Source organism: Anser anser (genome assembly GCF_964211835.1).
Source record: "Anser anser genome assembly, chromosome: 2".
Classification (NCBI taxonomy): Eukaryota; Metazoa; Chordata; class Aves; order Anseriformes; family Anatidae; genus Anser; species Anser anser.
Window position 1 is genome coordinate 75883375 of NC_139721.1, and position 12228 is coordinate 75895602.

Below are 12228 nucleotides of genomic sequence, written 5' to 3' on the forward strand. Positions count from 1 at the left end.
TGCTGTTAACAGCCCACCGTCCAGAAAAGCCCACCTGTCACCTGGTCCACAACACAAGCAAATGCAAAGAAATGCAAGACCTGTGGTTTCCTGTGGCTCTGTCCCTTTGATGAGGGAGGCTATTCAGAGGGAAACTCCTACTGAGCAATCTACGTGGTTGGCATTAGCTATCATTTCAGGAAGAAAAGAAAGTAGATGAAGAGAAGCCCAAGAAGTTGCGGTTACTGTAGACTAAACAGGACAAACTTCAGAGACAGTAAGGGGAGCAGGCAGCAAAGACATCCTTATGTTAGAGAGAAGCCTTATGTCTAACTCTGCTGACAGGAAAATCCTCAAATGGTTTGTGCAGGAACCCATGATAGTTATCTGTATGCTGACAGATGTGCAGAGGGAATTTGAGCGGCAAAGATGAGGCCAAACCAGAGCTAGCTATGTTTTAGAGCTCCAGAGGCAAGGCACAGATCAACATTGCCACAGTCCTCACACACACCTGGCTCCCCTCCACCCTTTTCCTGTGCTTTTTTCCTCACAGCACCCCATGAACATCCTGCCGTATCCACTTGCTTCTTCCAAGTTGAGGCTGAGGTCCCTCAGCTGGTCCTCCAACACCCCACCTCAGTGACTTCCACCACCTTCACAGCACCATTATGAGTCCCCAGATACTGTCCCCAGTGACATGCTGGGGGATCCCAGCACCTCAACCCCACCTGTCTGAAGCCAACCTTTAAAGGACCTGGTGCAGGCCCAGGCAGCATGGAGAGGCCCCTGCTTTGAGATGGCCAAAGGCTTTGTCATGCCCATGCTCTTCCACAGCAAACAGCCCCCATTTTATTATGACAGAAAAAGAGCCACATACAGAAACACAAAGATAGATAAATATCTTGCTCTATTTCAAGGACAAGACAGGTGCTGCGGCCCCTAGACACCACCCCTGAGAGACCAGGAAGAAAGTGTATGCTTCACTCAAGGACCACCACTTGCAAGAGAAAGGAGATATTTTCAAGTCCCAGGGAAGTACAAGGAGGTGGCACTGGGCAGTGCTGAGCAGTGCTGGTGAGGACCATCATATGGCGAAGGAGCTCAGCTCCATGGTGGCATGGACGGTGCTGTGGAGAAGTTGCTCTCGGGGTTAACATGGTCTCTCACAGCTGCTCTGCTGGAGGCCCACCTTGATGCCTCCAACCCTGAAGCTCCTTGCAGAGTGAGACTTGCCTTCCCTCCCCCATGGAGAGCAGGCTTTAGGGCTTCACAGCAGCCCCCTCACTGCACCCGTCCTCCAGCCGCCAGGGGCAATCAACGTAGCGCAGAGCCCCGCCAACAGGGCCACGCTTGGCAGGATCTAGGGCCAGCAGGCTCCGCAACATGAGGGCAGCCTCCGCTGTCAGGCGTTTCCAGTGGCGAGGCAGGTTCTCCTCCAGGCCCGTCTCCTGCCAGAGCATGAAGTCCTCAAAGAAAGGGTCGTCGGGCAGGCTTTGCTCCCAGGGGAAGTAGCCAGTCAGCAGGCAGAACAGCAGCACGCCAAAGGCCCAGGCATCCAAGCTGGTGTCGATGGGCACCCCCTGGGCATCAGTGGTGTTGCTCAGCTCAGGGGCGGTGTAGGGGATTACCCCAGCCACCAGCTTGAGCTTGGTACCCTTGGGCCGTGTAAGCCCGAAGTCAGTCAGTTTGATGCGCCGGCACTCAGGATCAAAGAGCAGCACGTTCTCAGGCTTGACGTCACGGTACACGAGCCCCCGGCTGTGGATGAACTCCAGCGCACTCACAAGCTGCTTGGCACACTGCTTGGCAGCCGGTTCAGGGATCCCATCCTGCATGGGGAGAGAGACAAGCAATGCTGCACCCTCATGGCATCTTGGCAGCCCTACCAAGGTGGTGGGCTCCCATCTTTACTCTGCATTAGGGAAAGTCTTTGAGTTTCTGGTCTTGTAAGCTCAAATCTTGTTCAAATCTGTAGACCCCAGAGGTGGGAGACCCATATGCCATTGACTCCTCTCTCCCTCTGACCCAGCCAGTCTGCACAGAGGCCAAACACTGCAGTCCCAATCCCCACGCCTTTGTAGCAGCACTCACCCGGGGTTTGATGATAGAGATGAGGTCTTTGTGCAGCGCTGGTTCATAGAGGAAACCATAGTACTGGCTGGATTCAATTGCAATTCCAAACATGCTAATTATAGCAGGGTGGGTGGCAAGGGAGAGTGCCACGCAGTACTCATAGAGGAAGGTGTGCAGCTTGGTACTAGCTTTGGGCAGCAATTTGAGAGCCATTGGTGTCCCTGGGAATTGGAAGAATGGGTTAGACCCTGCTGAAAGTCACTCACACCAAGACCAGACAGACAGAGCACAGGGCAGCCATGGCTGTTGAAATTCACAGCCACAGGGAGGTCTCTGGCCGAAAGTTGTATGGAGGTATGTCATACTGATACCAGATATGAAAACAGACACTGCTACTTGTGTGAGTTTTGAGCTAGTCAGTGCGTGCCATGGGAACACTGAGTAGAGGAGGGGAAATTCAAGCTACACAGGCTCATCAGTCCGACCTGAGACTGCTGGAGGAGGCACCATCAGTGCCCTGAGGGCACATATAGGCCTTAATGACCTTGACCAGCTCTACCTTGGACATCCATCCCCACCCCTGTCCATGGGCCCAGAGGCCCCATTTAAGCTCAAGCCCGAGGCTTCATTCCTTGTCTACACTGTGTTGTAGGAATGCTGGTTTCCAGCTATACGACATCCATGCCCGTGCATGGCCGTGAACGCTGTTGATCTTGACTGGTGGATTGACTTCCCAGCTTGACTTTGGACCTACCTCATCACCTCAATTTTGCTTGTTGCTCTGGCCTGTCCCCCTGTCCTGACCTACTCCCTGGTTGGGGTCAATGGGATTGTCCCTGGCTCGAAGGCCCCTGCCCTGCTGGTTCCTCTGGGCACCCCCTGCCACTCCTGGCACCCAGCCCCAGGGAACCACTAGCCCACACGGTGTTCTAGCAAGTGGAAAGGAGATGAGGCACAACAGCTCATAGGGTGCAGTCAGTTCCTTACCTCTCTGCCTGTGGGTCACTAGCACCACGTGGCCATACTTGCCCCTGCCCAGCTCCCGAATAACCTCATAGTGCTCAGCCACCTCGGTGCGCACCAGGCTCTGAGCTGTGATCTCCAGGAGCTCATCTAGCACGGTTGGTGCTGCCGTCACTGCCGCTGTTGCATCTGAGCTCTCAGCCATTGCTGAACACTGCAGAAACACCACAGCCTAGGTCAGGAACAGCACACCATGCACAGAGCAAAAACAGATCAGACATGCCACAAACCATGCCATGGCCAGGGATATTTCTGCCACATGGAGCACCATCTGTGCTGGGGTTGAGTCTGTGCTTTTATACAGTGCACTTCTGGGCAAAGCCCCTCATTATACACAAGGTCCTTGTACTGAAGGGAAGCTCCCCTTGCTCAGCTCCCTAATCCTTTCTGGCCTCTGGCTAGGTGTTCATCTCTCTCTAATTGTAGGCCTTGGAACCTCTCCTTTCAAAGACCCAGATGTGTCTGTGTCTGTATTAAAGCTTGTCCTTCCAGGCCTCTTCTTAATCTACAGTCAACAGTGTTCAGCAACAAGCAAAACATGAACAGCGCCCCAGACTGTGAAGCGTGGCCCAGCTCTCTTGCCTTTCTTAGCCTACTGCAGAGAGGCCATGCCTCCCAACAGAGAAACCTGTCCCTAGCACTTACTGAAGAAAGTCTTTAAGGTAGCAGCATGGACAGACTCACCCTTAGGCAGAGGCACAACTAGTGCATGACAAAAAGGGGATTGCCAGTCAGTATGTTATGCACTGAGCAGGCCAAAGGAAGCTCAGTACCTCCCATGCTGACCTTTCTGACCCAAAGTCACTCATCTGTGTGGCCAAGAAACAGGCAGGAAGGAAGCTTGGACGTCAGTGGCATTTTGTGCTAGACCCAGCTGCTTCAGACCCATTTCAGAGAAATGCTTTTCTCAGTCCCCCTAGCATGGTGCAAGGAAGCATTTTAAAGCATCTGTGGCAGGACTCTTCCCCTGTGCATCCTCTGCTACTCCCCTGTGCGCTGAACACAGGTGCTCAGTCAACCTGGGCCTGGGAAACACTCCTGGCTTCAGGGCAAGGTCACAGAACCACAGAAACACAGGATGGCTGAGGTCAGAAGGGATCTCTGGAGATCACCGAGTGCAACCTCCTGTCAGCAAGAGCCGGTTGATCAGGACTGAGTCCAGGTGGGTTTTGAATATCTCCAAGGATGGAGACACCACAGCTGCTCTGGGCAACTTGTTCCAGTGTTCAATCACCTTTATGGCTAAAAAGATTTCCCTGAGGCAAAATAAAAATTCTGTTTGTGCCCACTGCCACTTGTCCTGTCACTCAATACCACTGAGAAGACTCTGGCTGCATCTTTTTTATACCCTCTCATATATATAAATACCACCAGGTATTTATATACATTTATATGGTAATCCCTTTGAGGCTAAATAGTCCCAGCTCTCTGTGAGTCTCTCCATCCGAGAGATGGTCCTGTTCCTTAATCACCTTTGTGGCCCTTTGACAGACTCTCTCCAGTATGTCCATGTCACTCATTTGCTGTGGAGCCCAAAACTGGACATAGCACTGCTGATGTGTCCTCACCAGTGCTGTGCAGAGGGAAAGGATCACCCCTCCTGAGTTGTTGGCAATACTTTGCCTAATGCAGCCCAGGGTGCAACTCAAGAGCCTGAGGGTTGTAGCATTCTTGGGCCTCTCAGTGTGCCGTAAGACAGAGCTGTGGTGTAAAATCAGTGCTCACTTCTGCAACTACAAATTCAAAATCTCTTCCCATGTAACATTTTGACTGACATGACACTTTTAGGGGAGGGAATAGGACCTCAAGTGGCTATAAAGGCAGATAGCATCCCAGGAATATGAGTGGGAGCAGAAAAATGAAGTCATTTCCCTTAGGTTTCACATTGCTCTACCTGAGACTATTGCAGTTCCTTCACCTTACAGCCCCCACTGCTGCTAAAGCTGGTCAGTCTGTACAATCCAGTAATGTAGCAACAGAATTATTTAAATCTAGGAAAACTGCAAAAATTCTGCATTTTTACAGGAGCGTAGGGCTGCTTGTGGGAGAGTTCCCCTTCTTTTCTATTCTCTTCTTGCCTAGATTGTATTGCTAAACTTATCCAATTCCAAAGCACCGAATAACTGGCCCTGGTTTTCTGAAAAGGCGTTAGCTTGGTGTGAGAGCCAACAGCAGCCAAAGTTAGCACAGTCCATAGGGAATTCAGCACTGAACAAATGTGTGCCTGGGAGCGGACAAATGAAGGGTGGGGAGACACTCACAGTGAAAGTCAGTCTGGAAAGTATTTTAGAGATTTTGCTTTGATGTCCTCCTGTTTGCTGTTCAAACACAACAGCCTGCAAAACCGCACACAGCAAGGGCACTGCAGAACCTGCGTATGGATCCACTTTGACACTGACATTTGCAAACTGCTGTTGTCATATTTAGGCATTAAACAGAATAGCTGAAAAAGCCTTTTAAAGAGTCCTATCTAGGAATATAGAGAACAACTTGAAGTGTAATAGACCTTTGAAAAACAGACCTCCCCATGATATTAGATAGGCTAAAGTCACACTATCTACGGAACAAAAGGAAAGATGTCAGCTTGCCTTGTGCTGAATATGTTAGATTTGTATTTGTGATAAAATATAAAAAGAAGATCTGTAAGACAGTAATTCTCCTATATCAAATTCATGGTCTTATACAACTTCTTGTCAGCAAATGGTTCACGATATTCTCAGATAACTTAATTTCTCCAACTTGACTTAGATAAAATTTCTTTCCTTGTAGGCTGGCCACCTGTTGGTGCCACCTAACCCAAAGGCTGGAATCTTATCATTGCATCCACCTAATGAATCATTCAATGGTGATATAATTTTCAAGCACCTATATATTCATTAATCTGCTTTTATTAGTATTGAATTACTTAATATATGATTAATCTATTCTATATATTACATGATTCATTAATTGTCTCCTATTTACTGTGCGAAAACTTGCTTTTGTGAGTGGGAAGATATGCTTCTCTGTATATTCTTGGTTCTCACTCCAGCTCAACTGGAGTCAACTCATTTCAGTCCATTAACTTTTGCAAGAAAAATAACCAAAAAAACTCTTGTGTCTTTCCATCTCACTTTTCAGGTGAACTGCAATATAGATGGCAAGCATCCTTACCTTGCATGGTCCACTGGCATGGAAATGAAGATTGTCCAGGTACAGAGAAGAGAATCAAAGTGAAATAGACACCTTAGAAAAATAGATCAGCCAGCGAATATGGGTAGCATGTCTTGAGGGACAATGACAATCCTGTCTGTCTGACCAGGGCTCCATACAAAGGAAGCCTAAGCTGCAGTCACTCCAGAACAGTTTGCAGGTTTTGGCCCTTTCTTCCCCTGAACACCAACATGAAGTAAAACATTTAGCTAGGAAGTTATGTGAGGGCTACATTTGGGCCACCACTGAGTGGAGTGTGCCTGAGTGCTCTGCACCTACTTTTGTTACCTTTTGGAGTGCCATTTGCCCTTTGCAGAGTGACCAGCATTGGGAAGGATGCCTTCAGAGCCCTGGCCAAGATGCACTCACCATTTGGCTGTGCTGTATTGAAGGCAGTAGGCAGGGTCCTTTTCAAAACTGTTCTTTCCTCCACTGTCCTTCCCTGCTTGAGATCCTGATTCCAGGCTGTCAGCGTGTGAGAAATCCTAGCTCCCCAAAGAGTCTGCAATTCCCGCAGCAAGAAATACACACACTGTCCACCATGAGGAGATGCTCCCCAAACTCCTGAGGAGCTGAGGAGGAGTTAGCTGATGGCGATAAAGTGTCTACGTCTAGATAATGTTATTTTGCTTCTTCAGCCAAAATGATTACTATATTTTGTCAGGAAAAGCACTTCATACATGTCAAGAGCCAAAGACCGTGTAATCTCACTGTAACAGAACAAGCGCTGTGATCACAGAATCACAGAATTGTTTAGGCTGGAAAGGACCTCTTGAGATCATCTAGTCCAATTCCCCTTCTCAAGCAGGGGCAGCTGGGGCAAGTTTTCTATGAAGGTGTCCAGTCAGGTTTTGAGTATCTCCAAAGATGGAAACTCCAGAAACTCTCTGGGCAACCTGTCACACTGTTTGATCACCCTCACAGCAAAACAAAACAAAACGAAACAAAAACCTCCAACACCACAACTGTTTTACTGTGTTCAGGTGGAATTCCTCATGTTTTAATTTGTGCACACTGTCTCTTGTCCTGTAAATGGGCTCTAATGAGAAGAGTCTGGATCCATCATCACTGCCTCCCATCAGGTATTTATGCACATTAATAAGATCCCCTCTGAGACTTCTCTCTTCCACACTGGAGAGCCTCAGCTTTCTCAGCCTCTCCTCATAGCAAAGATGCTCCATTAAAAGCATCTCTGAGCATACAGCATGAAGGGACCTTTTTCTAGTCTGACCTTCTACAGAGTATTAACCCAAACCAAATAACCAACAACGGCATTTGGGGCACCTCTTACCAAAAATCATACAGGCTTGGTACAAAGGCAAACTGTGGTCGACTATAAAAGCCAGTGTTAGTTTTATGTATTTATGTGATATCCTAATATGAATTTACCTCCCTGCTGCTGTTCATCTAGAGAAAAGACTTTTCTAGTGCTCTAAGTTTCTTCTGACTGTTGCAGGGTTTATAGGCATCATGGTCAGAGGTATGACTACAGAATACAAAGACATATTTAATCTACTTAGATTGAGTAAAATTAGCAGGGTGCAGCCTGATACTCAGCCTCTGTATTTAACCAACACCTTACTTGGGCTTTCCCAACCATCTGGCACACTGCGCTTCTGTAATGTCCACATTAGCTAGTTTAAAAGCAGGCAGGATGTTTCCAGAGATTGTAATCACATTTTGAATTTTTAATAAATATCATCATGCTGTCAGATCAAGATACCTCTAAGTCTTCTTACTGGTTAAACATCTTGCAATAACCTTCTGTCGAATTCTCAAACAAAGACCTTTTTTCCAACACATCTCTTTCAGGGTGTTGCCTGCCTTGTTTCTACCTGAATACTTTTCCACTGCCCTTAATGCAGCACATTTTGCTTGAATGGACTTAGCATATCAAGTAATTCAGATCACTCAGGCCCTCTGTTGTTATCAAACCACCACGTTTCCGTTTCAGGGTTGTGTAAGGACCTGACCTGCAGGGATTTTTCCATTAACAACTAAATCTTTGGTGGAGGTTCTGAACCATTCTCAGCCTCATATTTGTTTATACAGCACCTGCTGGAAACATCCTATCCAGTGAATATTCTCTAAAAAACATCTGTACAAATTCATTCTGGCATTAATCAAAATCAGTAAGTCACACTGTTTGTAATGGATTTAAGAACAAGCAAAGTTGAAAGACTCAGTATAGTGGAAATCATCATGTTTTAGTGGTGCCCTCATGCTGCACAATTAATTTCATTAAATCTTGACTCATTTCTAGGACATTTACCTTTATCAATGATCTAGAAGAAAGCACTGAAATCATGAGAAAATGTTTGCAAGTGACACAAAAATGGGACCAGGTAATCAATACATTGCTTGACAAAAATAGTACATGCAAACACACATATAAAAAAGGTTATAAATGACCAAAGAAGACAGAAGTTTTGACCGGCATTGAGGAAAGAAAAAAGTTAAGTGTCACGGTAGTCAGATTGTTCTAAGTTCTTTCTGCAGCTTTGTAAATAGAATGGGTGCTGTGAAAACCCAGAAATGTAGATCTGGTATACCCTCACTTCCTTGGTAGGCCTTAATGTGTTGGAAGATGTAGAATTGCATTAGAAATAGACGGCAGTGATACAGATATACATATCAATGGTACAGACACAAGTCCAAGAGAATAACGCATGAGAGTTACTAATGCTGAAGATTCAACCTTTCCATTCACTCTGATAAAGAGAACATCCACAAATGATCAGATGCACAAAACATTAGCCACAAGAGACAAACTAGAATTTTACAGATGTTAAATTGAAAAATAATCTTCACTCTAAACCAAAAAAAGAACAAAACAAACAAACAAAACCACCACCAACAACAAAACGGATATAGCCATTCAGCCTTACTCGTATTAGTTACAACAGAAGGTAGCTAGATTTGTATTAGTTACAATAAAAGAAGATACCTGTTGTGAGACAATATGCCTCTTGCACTGAACTTTAGTTTCTGGAGAGGTTTCTACACACAGATGCCTCGAGACAGCCTGAAACTTAATCTCTGAAAATCAGCTGAGTTAGGAAAGCTGTATTTCTAAAGTGCTGGCCACCTGCTAATGACTTCTGCACTGGAACTGGGAATATTGTGCACCAAAGGCCTTTGTGTTTTCATTAGAAACGCATTCCTTTGGTTTGCTCTGCTTTGCATTATTCTTTATCTACTTTTTTATGGTGCTTTTTCTTTTTCTTATTCCTTTCTTTTTTTTTATATATATTTTTGGAATGTCTAAAACCTACTGATGTGAAAGCCTGGTTTCTCTAGGGTAAATTTCCTGAACCATTTTGGAGGCAAGCTGATGTCTGAGGATCAACAGACTTAGCTATCGGATGCTTGCTATCTTTTTAATGGCACTGGTGAGACCACAGTTCAGCAGACTAGCACTGGTGTCCACAGTTTGACTGAAAAAAAGACCAGAGAAAAGCCATGAAAAGAACCATGAAAACGCTAAAACGGCTGAAGGGAAATTTCCAGGGCAGCACTCTTTTTTTTTTTTCACTTATTAAATAGATAGTGAGAAAGTGACTCTATCTGATTTTATGATCTGTGCATACCTTCATAGGTACTAGAAATTCACTGAAGAGGCTCTCCCACTAAGTCAAAGCATTATAACAAAACCTGAAAGCTGAAATGAGTCAATTTCAGACCTCAGATGTGATGCAGATTTTATAAAGAAGGATATTTACCCCTAAAAACCTCATCAAACAATATGGAAGAATATTCCTCCATCTTTGGGACTTTTAACCCAAGAATGTGGATTTTTTTTCCCTATAAGGTACACTCTAGCACAGACCATGTTTAGCACAGGCAAGAGACCAGAGCATATTAGCACAGTGGCTGTTTCTGGCCTTTTTACTGATAGATTTATGAGCTGCTTTCTATAACAGGTCCTCAAGTTAGTATGTAATCTCACCGAGGAGAACAGCCTGGCTATCTCCTCCTCAGCACTGCGCAGTGCTCTCCTCAGGCAGGAACACCCGCTAGGCTCCCCACGGGCAGCCCTGTGAGACTCTACCAGGAAGCAGTAAACCACAGCCACGGTCAGAAATCGACAGCCATCTCGCTGGGACCAAGCCACATCGTGCTCTCCTCCCAACCAACGCGCCGGTACCGCCGCACCGTCCCACCAGGCACAACCGCTGAGCGATCCCCCGTATGTAGAGCAGCGTTCTGGGGCAGAGACACCCAAGGAGCTCACCACCACCAAGACCATGCTGGGCTCCAAAGATGGGGAATTGGGGCACTCCACCTTGTGCCGGCACGCGAAGCCGGAGGCTGGCTGGTGAGGGGTGCCTGGCTGCGCCCCTTCACCTGCCCACCCAGTCGGTGTCATCCTGCCACGACTGCACCCTCTCTTCCCACACACCCTCTCCGTCCGTCCCAAGCCTCTCACCTTCTCCAGCAGCGCAGGACAGACAGCCGTGGACAGCCTCGCCTCAGCCGCCTCCGCTGCCTCTGGGCTGTGCCGAGCAGCCGGAGGGGCTGCCAGGCATTACAGGGCTGAGCGTGACGCTCCGCCCCTTCCCCAGCCTCTGGTCCAGGGGGCACACCGCCCCGGGGCTGAAGGTGACCGCGGGGGGGAGGAAAAAAGGGGTCCGGGGGGAAGAAGGGGGTCACCCATCAGCCGCCTTCGTGGAGGGGGAAGTGTCGCAGGGATCGGGGTGGAGTTGTTGTTTCTGCTCTAGCCGGGCCATCACGAGCCCCAGGGATCCTTCAGCAGATCCACCCTTTCCAGACCATCCCTACAGCTTGGGCTGACCCTGCAGATGTGGGAGAAAAGCTGTTCCTCCGTTTGGTGCACGGTCCTTGGTCTGGAGCCGTGTGCCACGTCACAGTACGGCCGTGATGGCAGGGCTGAGGGCCGCTGTGGGCTGCCAGCAATTTCTCTTGGCCACCAAAGGGACAGAGACATTTTGGTTTCAATTGCTTCTGCCAGTGAGCATCGGAGACTAGGTGCAAACTGAAACTGGCTCAAGGTCATGTCACGGGGGCAGAGGTGAAAGACAAAGTCTAATGCAGGAGGTACTAATGCATAGGTACTCTGGGTCACCAGCACAGGACTGAACCTTACTGCCTGCTCTCTGAAGGTGGAGGGGTTTCACCAACGGCTTGTCACTCAGGGCTCTGGCCAGCACAGCAGCAGCAAGGAGAGATACACTGGGCTGCCATCACAGACCTGCAAACAGCAAGTCTGCTGCCACCCAGAAATGGTGCAAGAAATTAGAGGTAAGAGCAGTAGCATAGTCAGGCTTCCAGCTGTCCCTGTGCTTCTGGACAAGAAGGTGGGGAGTGAGGTTGTGGTGCTGATGACCTAAAGGTCTTGTGCCATTCAAGGCTGCTCCTTCACACTTGTGCTTGAAGGATGCCCCAGTGATTAGGAAAGGCCTTCGATGTGCAAAGTTCCTACTTGCAGAACATTACAGTTGGGCTGGTGAGAGTGTATAGGAGAAGCCTATCCAATATCCAAGGATTCAGCTCTGGGATAAATGGTCTGGTGTAACCATAGCTCCCCAGGAACATGGCTTCTGGCCGTGTGGGGGTCAGAAAGGGTGAGACTATTGCCTGTACTTGAGACACAACTCAGCAGTTGAATTGAGAAGTGTCCCTGGGGACTTGCGTGAAGTCACAGTTACAAGGCAACTCTGGGAAAGGAACCCAGGTGCCCTGACTCCACAGTTCCTCTCTCCTCCACTCCAGTCACTAATTTGAACCTGCTTCCAAATCTAGGATCTGAATACAGCAGTTTTCCAGTCTTCGTCATTTTCCAGCTTTTTTTTTCCTTTATTTCCAGGTTTCCATTTTTATTTCATTCCTACTGAGATTAGGAGCTGCTGAGTGGTTTGGCTCGTAGAAGAGACCTCTTTCACAGACTTACCTGGAGCTCACTCGCTGTGCAGCAATTTGTTTGAGGGCTTGGCCCTTACC

General features: G+C 47.7%; 1 protein-coding gene across 2 annotated transcripts; it reads right to left on the reverse strand.

The window, feature by feature from the left end:
- Positions 1 to 805: 805 nt before the first annotated feature.
- On the reverse strand, positions 806 to 11994 carry LOC310895026 (serine/threonine-protein kinase SBK2-like). 2 transcript variants are annotated; one of them, XM_083825782.1, is made up of 4 exons: positions 10697 to 11994; positions 3040 to 3229; positions 2071 to 2273; positions 806 to 1808 (listed from the first exon to the last, which is right to left on the reverse strand). In XM_083825782.1, the coding sequence occupies exons 2-4, from the start codon at positions 3218 to 3220 to the stop codon at positions 1239 to 1241; spliced, it is 954 nt and encodes a 317-aa protein (XP_083681908.1). In that variant the 5' UTR covers positions 3221 to 3229; positions 10697 to 11994; the 3' UTR covers positions 806 to 1238. The 2 variants fall into 2 exon arrangements, with proteins under 2 accessions (XP_083681908.1, XP_083681909.1); XM_083825783.1 differs by lacking the exon at positions 3040 to 3229.
- Between the last annotated feature and the right edge of the window lie 234 nt (positions 11995 to 12228).

Excerpts from the sequence above, each read along its gene's own strand:
- LOC310895026 (XM_083825782.1), bottom strand. The coding sequence starts at position 3,220 with ATGGCTGAGAGCTCAGATGCAACAGCGGCAGTGACGGCAGCACCAACC. Across the intron at positions 2,274-3,039 it reads AGTGACCCACAGGCAGAGAG|GGACACCAATGGCTCTCAAA; the intron begins GTAAGGAACTGA and ends TCCAATTCCCAG. Across the intron at positions 1,809-2,070 it reads TCTCTATCATCAAACCCCGG|GATGGGATCCCTGAACCGGC; the intron begins GTGAGTGCTGCT and ends CTCCCCATGCAG.